General features: G+C 44.9%; 1 protein-coding gene and 1 non-coding gene across 4 annotated transcripts; both read left to right on the top strand.

Moving 5' to 3' along the window:
- The first annotated feature begins 7 nt into the window (after window positions 1–7).
- Window positions 8–12,795, top strand: brd1a (bromodomain containing 1a). 3 transcript variants are annotated; one of them, XM_070991696.1, is made up of 14 exons: window positions 8–68; window positions 2,417–3,836; window positions 4,299–4,467; window positions 4,803–4,934; window positions 5,059–5,187; window positions 6,153–6,465; window positions 6,558–6,890; window positions 8,140–8,724; window positions 9,447–9,588; window positions 9,834–9,967; window positions 10,951–11,060; window positions 11,470–11,624; window positions 12,415–12,617; window positions 12,654–12,795. In XM_070991696.1, exons 2-13 carry the CDS (start codon window positions 2,434–2,436, stop codon window positions 12,596–12,598), a joined length of 3,789 nt encoding a protein of 1,262 aa, XP_070847797.1. In that variant the 5' UTR covers window positions 8–68; window positions 2,417–2,433; the 3' UTR covers window positions 12,599–12,617; window positions 12,654–12,795. The 3 variants fall into 3 exon arrangements, with proteins under 3 accessions (XP_070847797.1, XP_070847796.1, XP_070847798.1); XM_070991695.1 differs by lacking the exon at window positions 8–68 and adding an exon at window positions 1,130–1,437; XM_070991697.1 differs by lacking the exon at window positions 8–68 and adding an exon at window positions 1,130–1,437 and having other exon boundaries at window positions 4,299–4,455; window positions 12,415–12,679.
- trnak-cuu (transfer RNA lysine (anticodon CUU)) lies at window positions 5,707–5,779 on the top strand. Its single transcript has one exon. It is a non-coding gene; the product is annotated as a tRNA-Lys (tRNA).
- Window positions 12,796–24,184: the final 11,389 nt, after the last annotated feature.

Genomic DNA, 24,184 nt, shown 5'->3' with positions numbered 1-24,184 from the left:
AGCGTCGGACGGAAGGAACATGTTTTAATGATGTCACCGGGCGCAGGGTCTTCAGTATGGCGAAGGGGGTAAAGCATTTAAGCAATATGTCACATAACACCCTGCTTTACCTTGATTTTTCACCCGTTCAGATCAGTTATCCGCGACCATTAAGACGACAGTTGAGTGGCCTATTTAGATACGCTGCTTGATGTATTACAAGGACAACATGTAACATTAACAGTTAACGGTTAACTTGGGTTAGTTAACACCACAACCAACAACAGCAGTACTGTCTAATAATAATAATAATAGTAATTGTCTAATAACAATGGTCTAATAATAATTGTCAATTAATAATAATAATGACAATGACAATAATGCTTTTATTCTTCGACAAACCATATACAGCGTTCTTGAACGGTTGCTACATTATAGTTTGTGGTGTATTATCAACATATTGGCCGAACTAAATGTAAGTTGGAAAGAACCAAATAGCGACTGTTTGTTTAATTAAACGAACAAAAATCGCCTACACTTAAGGCAGCGTTATACTACAAAGTAATTACTGCTCCATGAACACATGACCTCTGCTGTGTGTTGCATTCACGGTCTCGGGCTGCACTGCGTGAGTTTCGTTTAAGAAAGATGTGTATGATTTTGTCACCATTACACGTTGCTGCTTTACACTGATGGGGTTTTTCTGAACTTAAGGAGTCTGTGGCGAAGTGGTCACCAGGGTGGGGCATTTAGCAGTGATTTGTTGTTCTGCCTGTGTCCTGACTGTCCTCTGTGACTAGAGGAGAAATGCTGAATCAATAGTCCAGACCATGACAGATAGACACACCAGTCTGAAAGTCATACACGCTGGTTATGACTTAAAACACCGGTCCGGAGAATCAGAAACATACTTGTCCCCAGCCTCACTCAGACAGCGCTACTGCCCCGATTCACGCTTTGTTCGGAGCTTTGTCTGTGTATGGCTAGTAAGGGTTGACAAAAGGCAATGCATTGATTGTGTGACAGATGGGCTTTTGTGTGAAATGCACGACTCACCACCAACATGACCTCCAGCGTCACACGTAGAGTAGTGCGTACGGGTGGGAGTTGTCTGGTGAAACGCATTGTTGTGTTGGGGGATGAGCCGTTCGCTGTGCTGCTGCTGTTACTGCTTTTTGCTCCTGGTCGACTGTGGCTAGCGAGTGACTCTAGCCTATGAATGGTCCACAAAGCAAATAGTTGTGTGTTCTCTGTGGAATTTTACATCGAAACTTCACAGGCACCAAGCAGCCATCTTTCTCTTTTTATCAGTTACTGAAAAGACCCCAGTATCGCCCGTTGGATGAGAACATTGTGTGCGGAATTAGAGCCACTTAGCAGGCCGTATCGCCATTGCTTTGTAAGGCTGCTGGCTAGCTACCGTCTCCCTCTACTAGCAAAACTGTTGGTGAATCCGAGGTATGTGCTTTGGTTTTATATGCTTTTCCGTGTTTTATGCGACGACAAAGAGGAGCTATGCAGTGCATCTGCAAAATGTGCGTTTAATATTACACACTGGGTATGAATGTACAAACGTTGTTTTAAAGAGCTCATGTTTTGTTTGACGCCATTTGCTCGGTTTAGGGGGTGGCTAGCTCTTCTTGCTAGTTAGCTGGCAGGCTAATGTTATTGTTAGCAACTTGGTCAGTTGGACTCTTAGTCGTTAGTGAAAAGTCAATTGCATCTTGCACCATATGGGCAAGCGCTAAGTCCGGTGAGGTCGTGTTGAAAGGGTAACGTGTGGCCGCCTCCCACCGCATTTAAATGCCTCAGCTCATTGACAAAGCTGAAATGTCCAGCTGGCTCCTAACGTTACAATACAGGTCACAACAGATATAAGTTAGTACCTGTAGTCTGAGGCAGTAACATCAATGGACATTGCACCATCCTCTTGCTCTCTTATGAGTTGGTTAACTTTAACATTATGTAAATATAATGTATTCAAATCACAGAATGTTATGTGTTCTCTTCCAGAGGATATTTGATTAAATTAGAATACCTTATTTTTCTGTGTAAAATAGGTAGCATAGCATAGCAGTCAGTTACAAGGCATGTTATTACTTAGCTATGCTAGGTACATGTGTATGTGTATGTGTATGTATTTATCTTACATGATCACATATTACATACACTTTACAGGGTATATATTATATTGATTATAGCTTTGTCTAATGCTGTTGAAGTAAACAAGTTTAGGCTTTATCACCTGGAAGGTTTTGTATTATGTCAGTCAGAAATAAGTGTGGATTGTATGACAGAATACTAAATTATCATGGTGTATTTTCTGACCCCTGAAATGCAGCTGCCTCAATAAAATCCACCTTCTCTCCTCCTGGTATAACTAGCCTGAAATGCATGTAGATCTCTAACATTTCCTTTCCACCCTGTGTCTCCACAGCAACACGGAGTGTCAAGATGAAGAAGAAAGCTCGGCAGCACCGGGTTGCGGTGCCGCAGAGGCCGCCATCTCCCATCAAGCCTTCCCCCAACAAACAGATCTTGACCTACGCGCAGGCGCAGCGCATGGTGGAGTTCGATATCGATGGCCGCGTCCATCGGATCAGCATATATGACAAGTTGGATGTGATCTCGGATGATGACCCAATGGTGCAGGAGATGATGGAGTGCACCAGCAATAAGGAGAATGCTGAGAAACCCCAGCAGCAGGTCCTCCTGAGGTCAGTGAGACTAAAAAACAACCAGGAGAAGAGAAACGCAGCACTGGGAATAACTGGACATGGAGAGGGAGGCGGACATCATGCCGGTGTTAACGCTGGACCAAAGCTTCCAGAGCCGAAATTTCGTACAGTGGAGTATAATCTTCCAGCAGTTCCTAAGCGGGCAGCTGCCTTTTATAAATACATGGAGAAGACGGAGGAAGAGCTGGATGAGGAAACGGAATATGACATGGATGAAGAAGATTATTCCTGGCTGGATTTGGTCAATGAAAAACGTCGAAGTGAAGGGGTCAGTCAGGTCTCTCACAACGTCTTTGAGTTCCTTGTCGACCGCTTTGAGAAAGAGTTGTATCTAGAAAGTTTGGATCAAAGAAGTGAAAAGCAAGCTCCCATTGACGAGGACGCTGTCTGCTGCATCTGCATGGATGGAGAGTGTCACAACAGCAACGCTATCCTGTTTTGTGACATGTGCAATGTGGCTGTGCACCAGGAATGTTACGGTGTGCCCTACATCCCTGAGGGCCAGTGGCTCTGCAGACACTGCATCCAGTCATCCTCTCAGCCTGCAGACTGCATACTTTGTCCTAACAAGGGTGGAGCAGTGAAAAAGACAGACGATGACCGCTGGGGCCATGTGGTGTGCGCCCTCTGGGTCCCTGAGGTCGGCTTCTCCAACACCACCTTCATTGAACCCATTGATGGTGTCAGCCACATTCCTCCAGCTCGGTGGAAGCTCACCTGCTACCTCTGCAAGGAGAAAGGTGTCGGGGCGTGCATCCAGTGCCACAAAGCCAACTGTTACACCGCCTTCCATGTCAGCTGTGCCCAAAAGGCTGGCCTCTTTATGAAGATGGAGCCCATCAAAGAGGTGACGGAAACAGGAGAGCCCACATTCTCTGTGAAAAAGACAGCCTACTGTGGCGCTCACACACCTAACGGTTGCGTAAGGAGGCCTCTTACTATCTACGATGATGCCAAACCCAAAAATGGACTATGTAAGAAAGTGGACAAAGGGAGAGGCAGTGGTAAAGGACAGTCCAAAGGGAAGCAGAAGAAGAAGAGTAAGAGTAAGAAGCCAGAGCCAGAACCTGAAAGTGAAGAAGCAGCTCCTGCAACTGTGCCTACTTTTCCTGCTCACAGGTAAACTTATGAGGTGTTTTAATGATGGGAGGTGTAGTATTTGGTTAGTCAGGGTGGTCATTCAATTACATACTTTTACAGCATTGATGCCTGATGTGGAATGGTAGTAAAACAGAGGACTTTTCTGTCTGACTCAAGGACACTGATAGAACATATGGTTGTTGATGTACAAGCATTGGCTGTTGCAGGATTTGAGCATGTGACACTGGCAAATGTTTGCCTTCGCAAATAGGAGCTTAGGTGATCTGCCTGAATGCATTTGTATGGAGTGCTCGTCAGTTGCTGGTTAAAGTTTGTCTGTGGCTGTTAATTTTAATATTACTCTTTAAGTCGCAATCACAGGTAACCAGCCACTGTTAACTTGTGTCATCTTGCAGGGAGCTGGTTAATTTTGACACGTGCTAGTTGTTGTCTCCCACCCTGGCTGTATCCTGCTAATACCTGTCTTCCTGACTCCTTTAGGTTACAAACCATTATGAACCAGGTGTCAGTCCAGAAGAAGAAAGCATTTGTGGAGCTGGTCCTAAATTACTGGACACTAAAGAGGCAATCGAGGAATGGGCTTCCGCTCATCAGACGCCTTCAGACAAGCCTGCAGTCTCAGAAGAATGCACAGCCGGTTTGTTCATCTGTCAGTCAACCACAGAAGGCTCACAGTCTTCATTTTGCCTTCTCTCAGAGTACCAGTAGCTTTTAGAGCCTGAAATGTCTTTTTCAATGATGATTTTTCAAACATTTGTTTTGTCTACTATGCTGTTCAACACTTTATTACTGCTGTTAACGAGGCATTTGATAATACTGTGTGTATAGGTGCCTGTTTACTGCTAAATGTGGGTCTGTGTGCCTTAAATAGTAGATGTTGTTGGAGAAGTATGAAAAATGGGAGTCTTTTCAGAAAACAATGCAAGCTGGATCAATTCTATTCTGTTCTTTAATGTAACCGTTTTATTTAAACTTCTTCACCAGAGGCAGAATGAAGAGGAGAGCAGGGCACTGAAGGACCAGCTAAAGGAATGGCACCGTCTCCGACACGACCTGGAGAGGGCCCGACTGCTGCTGGAGTTAATCCGCAAGAGAGAGAAGCTCAAGAGGGAAGAGGTAGGAGTGCAGGAATCAGCGGGTACATGGGTGAACTTCTGACTTAACCTGGGGTCAGAGACATTCTGATAATAAATTCAACAAAATGATCTTGTAATGGTTTCCATCTGTGCTGTGTTCTCAGATTAAACAGCAGGAGGCCCTCCTAGAGATGCAGTTGACTCCATTCAGTATTTTGCTCAGAGCCCTCTTGGACCAGCTCCAGACAAAAGACCAAGCCAGGATCTTCACCCAGCCGGTTGATGTCAATGAGGTGAACTTCAGCAGACACTTTGTAAAGTTCTGTTGTTGCCTTCGTCCACTCAGAATCTTGCATTGTCTTTCCCTTCGGATGCTTGTTTGATAAGTCTTCAAACTGGACTTGCTGGTCGGTATTTTGCCACGGCTCTTTGTATTTTGCTGTTGTGCTCTTGTCGGGGTGAAAGCCCACTAACAGCAACACAGCAGGTCTGTTTTACCTGCTTTTCTGCCTGATTTCCAGTTTCAGATAAGTAATGGCATGAACACGTGCAAAGGGAGAATAATCACAGCCACTGCTTTCCCCTTTAATCACATCTGTTAAAAAGCTGCACTCCAACTCACCACAGAGACTACAGCCAGCAGACAACTGCTCACTCCATGTCACACATTCTGATCATAGTGACTCAGGTTAGAACTCACCCCCATCCCCCTCCCTGTATAGACAGTGTTGAGTAATGTGACTTCCTGGTAAGACTTGAGTAAGATCCACTGGCAGACGTCCATGCAAGGCCAAGAGTACAACACAGTGTGTGCCCGGCTAGCTCAGTCGGTAGAACATGAGACTCTTAATCTCAGGGTCGTGGGTTCGAGCCCCACGTTGGGCGGTAGTTTTTCTCCAGTATTGCTAGTAGATGATTAATTTTCTTGGGTTCGCTGAGCATGTGTGTAAAGTGTTTGTGTTGGCATGCAGACTTTCAAGTTTTGAGACATTAGGATTCTGGAGAAATGTTGAATGATAATGGCGTGGTTTACAGTTTTGTTACATGTCCGTCATGTCAGGACAGTGTGCCGCAGAGACTAATAAAGTCTACTTTACAGACATGTTGCTCAGCCCCTGTTGACATTGATGGGTTTTAATGCTGTATCTAAAGTAATCAGTCCAAGAGTGTTGGGTTAACGTGCAACGTACAGTGACATTTGCTGCTAATTTTTCAGTGTTTTACGTAAAATAATTAATATGTTTTCTGTTTCCTTTAGGTGCCTGACTACCTCGACCACATCAAGCACCCAATGGACTTCTCCACCATGCGGCAGCGCATTGACGCGCAGAGCTACAACAACTTTGAGCAGTTTGAGAATGACTTTAACCTCATCATTGATAATTGCATGAAGTATAACTCAAAGGACACCTATTTCTACCGGGCCGCCGTTCGCCTCCGAGACCAGGGCGGGGTCCTGCTCAGAAAGGCCCGACGGGATGTGGAGAAAATCGGCTTTGACACGGAGAGCGGCATGCATCTGTCTGAAGCTCCTGAAATCAAAGCACCACCATCTTTTTCTTGGGAGGACGGTAAGGGTGGTAATAAAGACACATGTCTCTTTGATGAGAATGAGAACTGTTCATAAAATGTGCTGAACAAAACCGTGTGTTTCTCCCCTTAGTGGACCGCCTACTGGTGCCAACCAATCGGGAGCATCTTTCTCAGGACCAGCAGCTGCAGCAGCTCCTGGAGAAGTTTGACCTGACCTGTGCCATGAAGTCCAGCCCCTCCCGCAGCAAGCGTCTCAAGCTGCTCAAAAAGACCATCAACGATGTGCGCAATGAAATAAGCCTAAAGAGAGTCCTACCCTCCCACCACCACCACTACCATCACAGTTCTTCCTTCACAGCCCCCTCCACGTCAGCATCATCTTCATCCACTGCCTCCCACCCAGAGCTGGGTAAACCTAAAGAAGAGAGATTGAAGCCCAACGGACATTTTCCAGATGATGAGGGTATGTATGGATCTATCTCGGCTTTAGTAGAAGGTTTTCTGTTCGACGGCGCGCTCGTAAAACAGCCTCTGTCCTCCTAAAAAGAATCACATGTCCTTAATATCCTGAAACACGGGTCAGAGGTCAGAGATTAGCCCCCATCGCAAAACACAGCCTCACAGAGCAAAGTCACATGCTGTTCCTCATACCCAGGGTGTCTCTGCAGCTTTCAAGTCAGATGTTTGAAGCATTTCGAGGAGGACAAGGCTGCGATTAAGTCTGATTATCAGGCCACTTCAACACATAATCATTAGAAACCCTGTCCGGCTTGTGTTGAAGTGAGCAGGAGAAATATGCTCAAAACATGACCCATTGAATGTTAATAGGAGGATTGGTGGCGATATTATTTGTTAATGTCTAATAGGTGACTTTGTTGCATGCTGTTCGACAAAGCGCTGTAGACTTGTCTGATCCACTTGGTTTTAACTGTGAGAGTTTTTAAAAGATCTGCTTTCACTCACAGCAGCTCCTCTCCGATCACTCACACAGTGTCTTTCTGACAGACCGTTCAACTGAAGATTGTTAAAAGGCTCTCTGACACTCTCATGAACTCCGCATTCCACAATGACATAAGCAGACAGCAACAAGTTTAGGATCACATGGCTGCGATGGTTTTGCGCCAGCAGCAGAGGAAAATGTGTTACTGGTGACTCTGAACGGCGTTCTTATGTCTCTCTGTGGATCCAATCCTTGAATAGACAGCGTGATAATGAGCCGGTGGGTGGAAAAAGAGAGGAAAAGTCATCGTGCTCTCCTTTTTCATTTCTAAAAGTGCTTCAGAGTTATGCTAAACAGCATCCTGTTTTGCTTTTATGATAAACCCAAAAGCCATATGATAATGTGCTGTGTCAGCATTCCTGCAAACAAGCGTAGGTTTTGCAGCACATTACTGCTGGAATCGCTGTTATACTGCAGGTAATATTTCTTGTCTGTCATTTTGTTATAGTGTTTCTGTTTGTACTTTTGTATGAACGGCTTGTTTTTCGCTGTTCCTCCATAAGAGTATGCCGAAGATTTCATTGTGTTCTTTTGCATAGCAAATCCTTTACCACTGCCTGTTTCTCTAGCACCATGAAATATACTAATGATTAATACAAATAGTAAAACCTTCAAAACTTTCCATTAACTGAACAAACAGACCGAATAATGTGGTCACAGTTTGAGTGATTAATGTTGGCTTTGTTGTAAAAATGTCTCTTCTCCCCTGCAGGAGACAAGTCTCTTCCTCCTAAGCTGGAGCTTTCAGACTCCATCCCTCCCCTCATCCACTCAGACACAGACCCCGGGCCCCCCACCCTCAAACCAATCGACGCCGCCCCAGACTGTGAAGACAAGGCTCACAGCAAGTGCGTCAAGTTTGACGGAGAAATCCCAGACCTACTCTCCTCTACGCCGCGCCTCAACGGCTACTCCCACGACAGCCTCCAGAACTCTTTGCTGGACGGAGACGTGAGCGTGGTGGCCACGTCGACCCTCGCCGAGCCCACGGGCACCGTCAACCGCCGCACCGCTGTGCTTTTCCGCAAGTCGAAGGCCGCCAGTCCCCACAAGCCCCCGAGGGGCGGAGACGAGGGGGCTGAGAGAGTGGACGGACGTGAAAAGGGTGGGGAGGAGGAGGAGGAGGATGAAGACGGCGCGCAGCTGGGCTCCAAATCCTTCCTGTCGGTGGTCATACCCAGGCTGGAGACGTTACTTCACAGCAAGAAGAGGAAGCACAGCGGCAGCAGAGACAGTGAGGAGGAGGCAGGAGAGCATGAAGAGGAGGGAGAGTCTCCTGTTAAACGAAGGGACACCGGTAAGAAGTGCACGGAGAAAAATAGAACAGCTGTGTATCGCCGACTGTGATTTAATGTGCCATCAATGTTTCTTTGAGTTAGCATATGTTACAGTGTATACAACATTCCTTCAAAACTGATTAAATTAGCAAACTTAATATTTAGCTCTGCTGCCAGCTCCTAAACTGGCAGCGCAAACGTTGCAATGAGCCGCTACGCAGCTTACAAGACATCACAACTGACACCTGTTCACCAGGGACACCCAGATTGACGGGCTTGTAGGTGCTAGTTGCGTTCTCTGTTTTGCTGATACCTCCGGTGACTCCTGACTGCCCGCGCAGGGCGTAGAGGAGCTGGAGAGAAATTACACAGCGTAGTTCAGTTGTCCTTCTGGACTTGCTGTTGCATTGCTCCTTGGGAGTTTGTTGTCCTGCTCTGTTGACTAAAAACATGTTCAACATTGACTTTTTTTGGTTTTTTACTTCACGCTGCACAAATCACACAGCATCACGCATAGCTTAGGTCACACTGCCACCAGCTGGAGATCCCAATACATAACAGCGCAGTCAAGCTGACCTGTAGTACTGCTTTACCAGCAGCTGTAATGCAGATACATTCACACCTGACAGGAGTGGCCTGGGTTCAGATTCAGGCTTTTTGGATCAGTCTTTGAAATGCTGTATATAATTTTGTGATTGGTTGTAAATCTTTCTGCCTCCTTTGGTGCCGTGTCTCCTCTCAGGCCTGTCCAGTGGTTTTCTGGAGGTGGGGGAGGAGAAGGAGCTAGAAGACTCGAGTAGAACCAGTAGACCGGTGGAGCCACGGCGACGCTGTGCCTCCGAGTCCTCCATCTCCTCATGTAGCAGTCTGCCAGGAAGCACCAGGTAGTCCACCAGAGGGAAGACAGTCTTATGATTTTCTTTTGATTTGACTTAACTGAGAGAAGAGCTATCCGCACACTTTATGAGAAGTGAAATACTGCTTAGATCTAAGTGATATCTCCTCTATCAGTTTGGACTCACTGATGCTTCCAGTGCCTTAGCAAAAATTTAGCTGGGTGGTCATCCTGCATTTCCTATCTTGATGTGACCTGTCTGCTAATGTGCTGTGCCTTTTTGTTTGTTTTTAGCACTATTCTCAGTCTTCCAAAATGTGGGAAGGGAAAACCCGCCTTGGTCCGGAGAAACACTGTGGACGATAAGAGCGAATTAATCGCCTGTATCGAAACGGGGAATTTTGCAAAAGCTGCACGAATCGCTGCCGGTAAGTTGGTTACTTGTGACAAGAATCTGTGCGCATTTATGAATGTTATATACGCAGACTTCATCCAAAGTTTCATATTAATACACAGCATTTTCTCCAGTTACTTGATATTTAATTGATCAGCAATTACTGAAAGTCTGTACTCCAATTGAACTCATACAGTAAATATGTTTTGCAAGAACACTTATGACAAAGATTTGTATTCAGGGTTCAGTATCTTGCCCAAAGTCACTCGAACAGCCAGCCTTCTGATTATTGGACGAGCCGCTCTCCCTCCTGAGCCACAGCCGCCGCCTACAACAGCTCACTTTAATAAAGAACAGATTAAATATGAGAAAACGGTGTGCTTAGCAACAGTAAAACCTCACTTGACTATCAGTTAATAAAATCAAATACACATTAAAATACAACTTAGAAATCAATGATGTGCTCAAGTTTCTTCTTCTTCAGTGTAGGTTGTTGACAATCAATGAATATGAGACATTTTTTTAGCCTGTTGCATTCAGTCTCAGTCAGTAAGTAGTTTTTTATGTTTCCACATGTCTGCAGGTCTTAAATTATGTCATGAAAACGAAAGAGGGTGGCTTCAGCACAGTTCGGTGTTTAAATGGTGAACCTGATAGATGTTGCAAACACCTGGTATTCATACACACTTGAAAAGAGCAGCAGCTGCCAGCCAACTCCCTGTGCCTTTTGGCAGTGACTAGTGAGTCTTTATACTCTACCTGCCATCATGGCGTGTAACCAGTCAGCATCTGGAGACTCATCCCTCACCTAAAATTCATATTTGGCTAATAAAATGCAAAAAGCGGCCAGTGCATTTTTAATATCCGCCGCTCACCTGCGGCTCTCGAAGGGGGAAAGTTAATTTCCCCTCCTGATTTGCTGCGTTCTCCTGCACTTACAGCACGGCTTTGGAAATGTGTTTCTGTCTGTGTTTAAACCCCCACATAACTTGTTTGGTGTTGTTCCCGCTTCCATAGAGGTTGGCAACAGCAATATTTGGATGCCTGCTAGTGCTGCAACAGTTGCATTGGAACCCCTAAAGCTAGTTTGGGCCAAATGTAGTGGATACCCTTCCTACCCTGCCTTGGTGAGTGTTGTGGGACAGAAAGCTTGACAATCACTGACCAATGTCTTCTTATTCTGTTGTTTTCCCTGTCATCTCTTCACACTGGGACACAATGGAACCTAACTGCGACACTCTTGTCCCTCAGGATGAAGCAATAGTTTTACAACAGCTGTTCATTTTGGTGTCCAGTGGCTGGTTTAAAATGTCCTGTTTATCCTCTAGGTGGCAGCCTTTCACTGTTAACCAGTTTAATTTGACCTCTGCATGAAAGGACAAATGAGAAAAAGAATCATGTGCATGCATTTGTATGTGTGTGTGTATACAGTAGAGACATATTTGCTCTATGCTCGACTGAGTCTGTGATTGAATGCATGTTTGCCGTGCGTTTGCATTCATGAGCGTCTTAACATCCCTCTCCTGCTGTGTGTAGATCATCGACCCCCACATGCCGCGCGTGGGCTGCCAGCACAACGGGGTGTCCATCCCCATGCCCCCCATGGATGTGCTCCGCATTGGAGAACAGATGCAGTACAAAGCCGAAGAGAAACTCTACCTCGTCCTCTTCTTCGACAACAAGCGCAGCTGGTGAGTGCCGCAATCTGCGGGACTGTTTCAGCCTGCTGCAGGGTCCTACAAGAGCGAGCCTGCTGACACGTCTGTCAGCTGGTCATTATTCTCTCGTGGCTGCGTGACATCGATTGTCAGACAAAACAAATGGCTCTCTTTGATGGTAATGATGGTACAGCAGGTTTTGTGTCACACCGGTCTCAGGCTTTTATTTGCTACCTGGAAAGCCTGCTCCACATCTTGGGAGTGTCCACGAATGAGCTGAAACTAACAAAATGTGCTCAAAGGACATCAGACATCAAGTCAAAAATACAACTGAACACGCCAATAAATAATATTGTGAGGGGTGTTTTAGGACTGTTGCTGTCAGGGTTGAACACCGTTAATTGAGGTTGTGGCGTTTAATGAGAATTGTGCTGCAATTTTCTCCTATTTTCCTGCAAAAATAGCTTGAGAACACCCGTGATTTTTAGAATGGTGTTCATGCACAAAAACAAAGACGCCTTCTCCAAATAAGCACTGGAACAATTCATTGCGGAATTAAAAATTTGTCGGGGGAAAAACTCATTTGCTGCTTCCAACTTCTCTCATATGAGGATTTAGTGCTTTTCCCTGTTTTATATTATTGGAAATTGAATAGATTTGGACTTTGGACTGTTGTTCAAACAGAACAAGCAATTGGAAAACATCACCTTTGCCACTATTTTCTGTCATTTTGTACATAGATACATGTCCTTTATATATAAAAAGACATTCAACTCTCGCCACTGTTCAGGTGTGTGTAACGTGATGTCTTTTCCCCTCTCAGGCAGTGGCTTCCTAGGTCCAAGATGGTCCCTCTGGGAATGGACAAAACCATAGACAAAATCAAAATGATGGAAGGACGCACGTCCAGCATCCGCAAAGCTGTCCAGGTGGCCTTCAGCCGTGCCATGAACCACCTGAGCATAGTGCAGGACGAGCCAGTCAGCGACCTCAGTGACGTGGACTGATGGCGTTTGCCGCCTCTCTCTCCCCTCACACACACACACACACACACACACACACACACACACACACACACACACACACACACACACACACACACACACGCGCGTGTACCTCTCCTGTACCAAATACCCTCCTCCCCCCTCTCTGTCTCTGCAGGAGACTCAAATGTTTACTGTGCACCTGCTGTAACAGGTGGTGTCTCTTCCTCGTCCATTCCTACTCGCACACACTCCTACCATGTGCCGATGGGATACGGCTGCTGCTGAATTGAATGTGTCTATCGTCTCCTCTCCACCTCCAGGCTTGTAACTGTGCTTAGAGACTGCTCTTTTGTTTTGTACACCCGCCCTCCCCCTAACTCCACCAATCATTTTCATTCACCGTTTCAAGACAAAAACAGACAACGTCAGTACAGTTGGGCCGTCTGACTGAATGCGTCTGATTTTAGGATTTTGTTGTAAGACTTAAATTGAAATTTTGGCTGCAGCTGATACGTTTCTAAACTTGGTCCGTTATTTGGCTGGTAGCCAACCATCATTTCTCTCAAGTTATTAAAACAAGGAGCACCTAGTTGCTGGTCAGTTAGCTAAATCTACATTTCATGTCGCGTCAAATCTGTCATAGCCAAAGCCTACGTTTTATGTCAAGGTCACATTTACATACTGGTCATCTCCATCAATTACATTTCTTTGTATTTAAACTGTAAATAATCTGTACAGCTGCCTGACACTAACTTATTTTGTAGTTTTGACATAAATGGGTACTGTACAGGAGTTTTCTTAGTATTTATACTTGATGCATTCTTGGCGCTGAGGAGCGAGTGCTATTTTGCCAGTGCTGTATGATCAACAAGACTAAAAAAAGAAAAGCCTTAGTATTAAAGAGATTAGGGCTAAAATATCATGTTTCTGAAAAGTATGAAAGTATTCCCTCTTTCATTTTTTAAGTTATTGAAGTTTATAATCGTAAGCTTCCATTTGGCATTACTCCTTTTTGTATTAAAAATAGTTTTCCTATATTTTTGTCCATATATATTTATATGATTTGAACACACGGTAATACAGTATGTAAGTCTGTGAAGCTGATACTGGCAGTCTGATGTTGTGGACATGGGACATGTATTGTTCTCAAGAAACCAAAAATGTCGCTACCCAGAAGTTTTTTGCCGATTCCTTTTTTTCCCCCCTCCCCCCGTGTGACGTGTGAAATTGTTGCCAAAAAAAAGAGGAAAAAAAGCAAAGTGTATTTTTATGTGATAACATTTGACTGTTACTTGGTTTCGCTGTAGTCGTAGGGAGACGTGCCTGCGTTAACTTATTGTAAAGTATTTGCATTACTTTATATTCAAGGAAAGACATGCAAACTGATTGTGGTAAAGTGGCACATTTTGTGGTGGATACTTGCCTTCTTTTTAAGTAACCTTTTCTAACTTTTTTTGTAGTAGTAGACTTCAAGACATTTCATTTTATACTCTTGCGTATTTTTTCTGGGTAGCGTTGGGTAGTTTTGGTATATTTCATTTTGTACTTAACTGTAGTAGTTTTTTTAATCAGGTCATCTGAAATATTGCTGGGACTGTTTTTTTTGTAGCAAAGCAAAAAATAAAAGATACAAATATCAACACACATCCCTCTCCTTTCGTTTTTTATGTAGTTTCTCAGAAGTGGCGCTTTAAATTCCCATTTTTGAGCCATTTCTGGGCCATAAATCCTTTCAAAGGTCTCTTAAAAGGACTGTATGTCCTTCATGGTGGGCAGATTGCATACACTAATTCAACCTCCCACCTGCCATATGGCGCTGTACCCTGCTCATCTCCTCAGCTGATGTTTGTCCACTCGCGTCTCACACTGGGTCCTGTAGGTTGGCAGCTGCAGCACATGATAGAGGCTGCAGAGAAGGGTCAGCTCATGAACTGTGGCAGGACATGTTGCCTCTGTGTACTGCATGGACCAGACGTGCTCTTACCAGGCTGCTGTGCATCTGATTGATTGATGGTCAGGGCAGTAAATTTCTTAAAAGAGGATTTTCTTATGATTGTGTGAGAGCTGTTGGAAGGCTGTTACCCTTATCAGCCTGTTTTGTTATTATCTTTATTCCATCACTTGTTCTAATTAAAACCATTTGTGCAACAACAACAAATCAAATGAATATGCAGCTCATTGAGCAGACATGGTGTTTTGGTATGCCGCACATTTTTATATGAATCTTTGAACGTCATAATTTGATAATGGAAGTCGGCGATGGAGGAACAATTCGCCTCGATTCAGATCGGCTCGTCTCTGGAAATAAACCGCTCTGACGTGAGCGAAGCTGTTCAAACTTCAAAATGCTCACAAGACTTTGAACTCTCAAAGTGGTAATCTGTGTGTTGATTAACGCAACAACTTCGGAGTAATTTAAGTCTAAATGAGTGTGGAGCAGAGAAGTTTTTCCTCGCCACTGTCTTGCTCATGGGGGAATTGTTGGTTTCTCTGTAGATAAAAGAGCTTGGTCTGTACCAGCTCTATATGGAAAGTGTCCTGAGACAACAACTTGACGCTATACAAATAAATAAAATTGAATTGAATTGAATTGAATTGAATTGAATTTTCTAGACCAGGGACAAACATTTAAACTGCTCTCAGCCCCACCGTTTTAACTCTACAAGCACGTATGATACCATCAAATACAGCCACAAGACTCCTCTCTCTCAGAATGCAAACATGTGACCCACAGGAGTTCTTGAGATCTATGTCTTAATCAATAGACAGAGCACTGTCAAGCTCTCAATCACTATACTGTATAAACTACAGGCTGGCTGCCTCCCCGCCCTCCTTTTTCCCTAAACTTAAAGGTTCGCTCTTCATCTTAACAAAGCAGCATGCGATCTATTCTCAAAGCGACAGAGGCAGCTGCAGCCTGCTACCGCTCACATTTTCTTCAGGAAATGCCTTCCCTGGTTATTTTTGATGCTTCTTCTATGTATAATATTCGGAATTTCCAAATTAGGCCCCAGATGAGGAATTCATGCATACTAGTAAACAGACAAGGTAGGGTTTTAGAGTGAGGAGGTTTATACAGCCTTAGGAGCTGTATTAATGAAGGCATTACAGTTACCGCTCTGCAGCTACCAGGCTGGAGCTTCAGTGCTTTTCAGGAGATGCTTCAGTGCTGATTGTATAAACCTGGAGTTTGTGCAAATCAGGAACACCTGACATATGTGGTCTGAAGTAAAACTGCCAATGCGACTATCTAAAAATACCCCATTACAAATGAAAGTCCCATATTCAAACCCCTGACGTTAAAGTACAGAAGTATCATATTAGTATTATAATACATAAATGGACTAATAAATGATTATTATTATTATGGACTGTAACAGCAGCAGTATATAGAGTTGCAGTCTGTGCCAGCTGCAACATGAGTGAATGTAGGTTGTAACAGAGTATTTTTACACTATGGCAGTGCTACTTTTACTGAGTACTTCCACCACTGCCTTTAAGTATATACAATCTAAATTGAGTAACGAGTAGCATAAATGTAGTGAAGGAAAATAGTACTATATTTCCACCTAAAATGCAGTGGAAACGAAGCACAAAGTTAAATAAAAGCAGGCAGCCAAGCTTCCAGGTTTGTTATGAGGCTGTCGTTCTCAGTCTGTCCACAGAGAGGCGCTGTGGCTCCACACAAAACCTCCCTCCGCCGCAACAGGAAGCCGCTTCCAAACCCGGCGCACCTGAGCGTCCACCTGCTCAACTCGGCTCCGCTCACTGCCCCCTCCCGCTCAGGTAGGTATCAACATGCAGCATATAAACCCTTTTCATCACTGCGTTCAAGTGGTAAATGCACCTATTAGAGATGACGTCAATTAAAGCTAAATCACTTTGAAGACGAGGCTGCTGGTTTCGCGCCTTTCCCCCTCTCCTCCCCTTCACGAGCTCAAGCTAAAAGTGCTAATGCCAATCACCGGTCGTCCCCTCCTCCTCCATCTTTTTTTCTTCACAGAGAGTGGGCAGACACTTCTCCTAAGTGTTTGATTTGTTTGTATGCTAATATTCAGATGAAAATTGGCTAACGGAGATGGAAGGGCAGAAATGTGAACGGCTGCGTGGGCAGGAGTTGAACCTGCGCCGTCACACTTATGGCGTTTGCCCCGCTGGCTCATTCATAAGCGCATCTTCGAGGGCCGAAGCGAGGCACGTCTGAGATGCAAATGCGGATGGAAGCTGTTGAAATATGCATTTTACTTAAGCCAATCCAGCTTCTGTTATTTCAAGCCACCGACATTTAGAGAGGTAGAAGTAGCGTTATGGGGATTAAATGAGCCAGTAATGGCCCTGTGATATAGAAAGCCACCTTCAAGCCACGCTGAAAGACATCTCCCATCTTTACAAACAATTGGAGCTAATGTAGTCGCACGCAAACGCAACCCTGACGCCATTCCTCTCTCCTCTCATTGTCTGTCGGTCTTCTCCAGATACTAATTGTGTGGGGAGGTAAACACGGCAGTCAAGTGGAGAGGACGGCGAGTCAAGCGTGAATATCAATCTCCCCGCATCAGTGTCATCAGATGACTTTGACTGAGTTGAGGTGGGCTCATTAGAGTGGTGGAGCGGGGTGCCGCAGGCTGCAATGACATCCAGGTGGAGGCCTCTGAAGTTAGGGAAGCCCGCAGAGCTCACCAGTTAACAGGTGTGTGTGTGTGTGTGTGTGTGTGTGTGTGTGTGTGAGAGAGAGAGAGAGAGTCAGGGGATGTATAATCCTCCACCCCCTCCCCGCCCTGCATGGAGGTGTCACCAGGGTCCGGGGAGGAAATGCCACGTTCCCACACAGATCCACTCCCCTGTATGTATTCACCAGCAGGCTGGCAGGCACACGGAACGACACGGGTTCATGGCTTTCATGTGCACGCGTGCTCCATATTCATGCATGTGATTATTAGGAACTTGAGCCACCAGCAGTTCTTTGGCTCCAGCGTCAGGAGGTGACAGCGAGCGTTGCCTGGATCGCACACTGGTGTCAGGCCTGGCAGCTAATTTCACATAGCTTTACCTCCGCCTGCAAGATTTTGGCGATGAGAAGGGGGGAAAAAATGTTGCTTTTCTTATATTTTTCTTGGCATTTTTTTTACTTTTCTCACCAGAGTTGCATGGATGTTTTTATTTTGTGCCTGAGCCATTGTTGGTTTTCTGTCAAGAAACCATTGACTCTAAATAAAGATGGACTCCAAGCATCTCTTTCGCCCCCTGGTGGCTGGCGGCAGCATAGGTCATAAACCCTGCACCCTTCATGTTCAAGTGTTCTGATAAGTTTGGTTTTAATTTGATGCTATAAAGCGGATGTAACATGATTGACAGCTTATGTGTGATTGCAATTGAGTCGGGCGGGTGTACGGGCGGGACTTCGATACCACGGCTCCAAACACCGTTCACTACGGCGCAGACTCTGACGTCAAATGTCGTCACCAGAGCCAGATGGCAGCACAGGATATTTCGGCTTCACATTTGTACAGTGGGAGGAAGCGGAGACGCGTCATCCATCTTTATTTAAAGTCTATGCAGCAAACCCAGAGCAGAGATGGGCTCCTCTTCTGAAATGGGAGAATTTGCTGCTTTTCTGTAGGGTTTGCAGTACCATCGTGACAGAAAATCCTCGGCTTTGCGACTTGCGGTCAGATTTTAAGATATCGTCTTCGAATTTGGGAAGCTGCGCTGGGTATTTTTTATGATTTTTTGACATTTTATAAACTAAACAATCCAAATGAACTGAAAGATGAATCAATAATGAAAGTATTTGTCAGTTCAAATCCAGTTTTCCCCTCATATTTCCGCTCAAGCAGCTTTGAAGTTGGAAAAATCATTTTATTTCATCGGTCTGACATATATATTGAATATCAGCTTGTTCCAGCTCTTCATTGAAGCTGTATGTTGTTTAAATCTAATATATTCAAACCCAAGAGCTTTCTCTGCCTGGTGATATTCTATGTCTTGTGCATTACTTTACGCAGCTTTGCCTCCAAATGCAGCCTGACAGATTTGGGGTCTTTAGAGACTTTGGCATCTCGACTAGAATATAAACTAAACTTCTGTGAGTTTAAGCAAAGCTTGTTTGAGGGATCCACTTGTGAATCAGTGGGGTTGAAAAGGTTAAACATGTTTTCACCTCCAACTTATGGGAGAAAAAAAGTTGCCTACGAGCACAAAAAGTCTTAAAAATGCAGCAGAGACTCGGAGTATTTGTAGGAGAAAGTTTGGAGGTGTGTGAGGTGACTGGTGAAGGAAACACTCTGAACCCTGCCCTGATCCTCCTGCATTAAACATTACACAAGCCGTCCACTTCTCATTTTTGAACATGCACAAATATGTTATCCTTCCAGCCCCCCCACCCTCTTCCTCCTTATCTCTCTCTCTCTCTCTCTCTCTCTCTCTCTCTCTCTCTCCCTCCCTCCCTCCTTCTCTTGGTGGGTCCCTGATAGGCCCAATCTCCAGTGGCTATGTTCAAAACACTGGGCCAGAATAGCACGGGCCCTAGGTAGATACATATTTATGGGGTGCGTTTAGTTCTTACCACAGAGGAGAAGTAGAAATAGTGTGTTTCCAAGGTGAGCAAAACAAACAACTTCAAAGGAATTTAAATGCAGCACATGTAAATTTCCTCCCACAGTCACATGCTTCTGCAGAGATTATCGTTAGATTGTTAATGAAGGATTCGCGCCTGATGCCAGATGACCTGATTATTGTCTGTCTGCAGAAACAGGAGCCCAGAGGCGGCGGTGAATGAATTAGATAAAGCCAATTAAAGCATATACACGCAAGTACTGTATGTGCTGTGCGTTCGCAGTCATGAGGTCCGGCCATGACGTCGTGGCTTTTCGGCAGGGATCAGAATGAGCACCGCTGATGGATGAGATGAAAGAGCTGCTCAGTACAGATGAAGCCAGAGAATAATCATTCATCAATGGTCCCTTTGGGTGTCATTTTTTACTAATCTGTGACAAACTATACAGGCTTTCTGCAGTTTATCACCTGATATCTAATAGCTACAGTTAAATCTGCCTGTGATATCTCTCTTGATTCTCCTCAAGTAACTTGACTCATAGACGGCTGCTCATCACATGTGACCCCCCCCCCCCCCCAAATGCACCCACGCGTTTGTCTAATTATCTCTTAATGTCATGATTCAGCTGGCTCCGGAAAACATGGTGGTGGTGGGATGGGGTGTGTGTGTGTGTGTGTTGGGGGCTGGTTGGTTGGGGGGACCAGCAGGGCTCAGAGCGAGGCCCTTTGATGTGAAAGATAATTACTTGTGTAGTTAAGATAATTAGCAAAAGTCCAGAATAAAAGTAAATAGGCTAACTGTCGCTTCCACTGTAGCCTGAATGAACTCAAGCTGCGAGCCAAACAGCATGTGATTTTCCTCTTTGCTGAGACTTCAATTAGATTTGGGATGTGCGTTTTGGCGCAGGTTTGTATATGTATGGATGTGTTTGGATGCGTGTTTTTCACAGAGACGCACTGTAGTCCCCTCCATGTTTTGGAACACTTTAAGGGGATCTCCACCAGTTTTCCACATCAAAGTTTGTTTCCAGTTCTTGGGGAGTGCTGCTGCAGAGGTGAAAAAGTTGCAGAAAGCCTTTTGTGCCTCCAGGAGCTGCAGGAGGACTGATTAATTGCCTCAAGTGATGTCACTTGAGTCAGCATCAGCTGGGGCTGAAGGCTACAAGTTTGAAAATGAATCAAATCTGGTGGTTTGGAGTTAGAAAGAAGTGAGCTCACCGAGCCTCTGTAGCCTGTATCCTCATTGCAGCTCGGTTGCTAGCAGCTGGTGGCTACATTAGCTGCTGTTAGCGAATACATCCAGTTGAGTTGCATTGTGGGCAATGTAGGAGCCAGGTTTTTGATGAAAATGAATGTGTAGAATCATAACAGTGTCTATGGGTCTGCTGCATTGGTGCAGTAGATGCAGTGCTAATTCCGTGGAGTGCTCTTTTATGATAATAATGACAAATGATATTTATGTAGCACTTATCACACAAAAAGCGGCTCATTGTGCTTCACCAAAGTTGAAAAATACAACCAAATTACAACCAAATGAACTTAACAGTAAATAAATGGCAATCGATAGTATGAACGAGGTTGAATATAGGGAAAGTTTCTAGGTAAAAGCAAGTTTGCATCCTGCTCTACTGGAATTTCTCATTTTAACAGCTGATTTTCTGTAAATGTCATTTCTCTTCACGAAAGTCTGAAACGCAGCTTCTCATCCTGCACTTCCTTTTGGTTTTGTCAGCCTAAAGGTAGTAAAACAAACACACAGCGCGTGTTCAGACACTTGAGTGGAGACTCACACTTGTGGATCATTTCCTACAGTTGCATGTGTGCCTGGGCGGGTTTAAATATGGGGCCCCCTCAGGGTGAGTTTGTGCCTACACAGATGTGTGTCTAAGTGGCTTCATCCCGGCCCTCGTGGAAAAGAGAGTCCCCCGCCGTTCTCATCACCATTCTGCCGCATTCCAAGGACACTGTTGTGATTGACGGGGCTTAATGTGTATCTTGCCAGAATTGGATTTGATCCTAGGGGCTCTGCCACAGGGCCCCTATGTTAGATTTACACCCCCCCCCCCCCCACCTTTACTCCATCTTCCCCTCCTGTTTCTCTGTTGAACAAACAGAAACAGAATCACCTCTTCTGGAGCAGCTCCTGCCTGCCTGCCTGCCTGCTTGCTGCATTGTGGTGAGATCATGTGCGGATCTGTGTCGCTGGGTGATTGTGCCGCCTGCGTTTTTTTTTTTTTTTTTTTTGGTTATCCAGCAACGGCAGGGATGTAGGGAAGGATTTGTGCATGCGAAACACAGGCGGAAAAGAGAGCAGGTGCGACTGTGCGAGCTTGTTCTGATGCATTTTATGTACAGGTGTGTGTTGTGGCATATGTGTCCACGTTTGCGTGCTTATTTATGCCTGAGGATGGGGGGTGTGGGAGTGAGGGGTGATTGTAGATGCACCTGCCGCCACAGAGCTGTAATTTCCCTTGCAGAATTTAGCTGAATAATCGCACTTCCCCCGCTGGCGCCTCGCGCTTCAAAGCACTGATGAGATGAAACAAAACAATGATTTGTGGCGGGCTTGTCAGAAACACCACACCCTGCTCTGTCTGGGGTGAGGTGGCGTGGCAACTCCTGGTTGCATAACAGGCAAAAACTTTTCCCACCCCGCATACATCAAGGCCTAATCACGTCCTTAAATGGCAGCCCAGCGCCTGAAATAAAACTGGGCTCCAGTCTGAAGCATTTGAACAGTCTCCTCATTGACATTCGCTGTCAGTGTCTGCACAGAAGAGCCCAAGCTAGCATCAATCCCTCAGTCAGAATAAAGATACCTCCAGCTTGTCGTTACAGCGATAGCATTCAGATCTTTGAAAACACTAGCTCACCTTGCTCCATGTTGTGACGCTGTGGGCATATGATCCCCTTTCTCTACCCGGCTTTTCGACAGCTGACTCTTGTCTCCCACAGATCTGTGGCACTAACATCCTTATCGCCGGTGAAAAGCCTGCCATCCAGGTTTATCCATTTGGCTGAAGACTCACATTACTGCTGTGGCGTCCCTCCTTATCTCTGTCGGCTTCTGAGGCCGAGGAGGAGAATGCAGACCAAGACAGATTCCTATTTCAGCTGAGAAGGAAACAATGGGTTTCCATCTTGATTTCATGTGGAGGCACTGCTGAAGTGGCGTCCTTTATCTATTCATACATGTGTGGATGTGCACAAACAAACGCAGCGTGATGGGCTGGTGTTAATCTGCTCCTGTCCTGTGGGCTCTTTGTTATCACCTTGTGGATTACAAGTACTTCATAAATAATTTACATTGCTTGACCATAAATTAATCCCTCCAGCCCAGGCTATATAAAGCTCCAACTAAGCTTCACAAATGTGAATATTGTCAGACTTCTGTTGTCTCATATGATGGTAAAATGATTATATTTATGTTGTAGACAGCAACAACTTGAAGAAATTGTGACATTTCTGCCACTTTATAGACTGGTTAATCAGTCAATGGAGAAAATAATTGGCAGAGAAATCCATAATGGAAATTAGTTGAAGCCCTAAAATGTACCATATGGTTCATTTGACCCTAAATCATTGCCGCAATTTGTTGTGAAAAGCAACTGCAAATCCAGTCATTTTGAGCCATGATAATAACCAAAATATGAAGCAAGGTTCCAGATGGACTGACAAACACTGCATGCATTGTTTTTATGGAGGGTTATACAGTGAGGCCCTTACTTTGGGAAGGGAAACCGTTTGTATAAGTTCCCTCGGCGGTTGCTGCCCTGGGTGCAGATGCAGGGGAATGCAGCACTCAGGTGGAAGACTGTTAAAAAAATAAAAGATGGCCTCTCTAACAGGTTAGAGGAGGAATGGTGAGGTACTTTCTTTCTTGCTCTGCTTTTTTTTTTTTTATCACTGGATCTGGCGCCATTCTCCTGTCACATAAACTCACTAAGTTATCTTGCTAGATGGCGACAATAAAGTCACTGCTGTTTCTTTCCCCACAGATCGCTGGATTAAGTAAAAGTGATTATTTCTCTCTCTCCAGCCTGCTTCAGCTCTTTTATCGGGCCTCCTCCTCCAACCAATCCATTTGCAGGGTATAGTCCCTGTTTTCCTGTAGGGACCTGTTAATGCCACCAGATATTTCCCTGTTGCACCTGACTACTTAAGTGTTTGTGTACTACTGTGTTTTTGCTCTCCCACCCAGCAGCACTCATGCTGTTAAATGATTAATGCTGAATATAAGGACCCACCAACTTTCTCGCTCTGTCTCTTCCCTTCGCCTCCTCTCTGTCTCTCTTCTCGCTTCCACCACCTCCTCCGAGGCTATTGATTGTAGAACAAAGGGGAGGGACTCGGGCTGACCCCCAGATTACAAGTGTATGGAGTATAATTACCTGCAGCGCTCTCTCCTCGCATCCCTTCACCGACTCCCTCTCTCTAAACAAAAACACAGTGGAGCCGATAAGGCAAAAAAAGCTCAGCTAAATTAAACATGTCAGTTTTTTAATGGAGTTTATTTACTTTGGTGTGTTTACCTATTAATGTCGGCTATGATTTCATCTGCATACTGGTCCTGAGTCTGTGTGTGTGTGTGTGTGCCGGCTTGCCTGGAGGCTTAACCCTGCTCTGTATAATGCAGTGGTGGCTGAAAGTGAGGCTCTTGTCACTTACGCCCACAAGAAACAGGAAGTATTAGCCAGCCAGGGAATCTGTGTTTGTGCGTGATATAAGCTTCACCGACAATATCCGTCATTGCATCCTTTTAAAAAGTAGAGCAAGGCCGTTGTGAAGGTTGGCTAATGAAAAGTCTTTAGTGGAATTATTGATTCCTTAAGAGGGGAAAAAAAGTGTAGTGGTTTTGCATGTTATAGCTCATTAAGTAGAAATACTTGAATAAAATTAATTACGGTTGATTAAACCACTGCAAGTACTTTGCACGAATAGGAATAAAAGCACTCTTGGCTTAGAGGCCTCTTTGGTGATGGATTTGTAGTGTTTTTTGTGTGGCTTTGTGTGGTGGTTTTAAGGTCTTGCTCCATCCTGTATAAACGTCCA

This window comes from Chaetodon trifascialis, chromosome 22 (assembly GCF_039877785.1).
Source record: "Chaetodon trifascialis isolate fChaTrf1 chromosome 22, fChaTrf1.hap1, whole genome shotgun sequence".
Lineage (NCBI taxonomy): Eukaryota > Metazoa > Chordata > Actinopteri > Chaetodontiformes > Chaetodontidae > Chaetodon > Chaetodon trifascialis.
The sequence above is the reverse complement of the archived record's forward strand: the minus strand, read 5'-3'. Positions and strand labels throughout refer to the sequence as shown.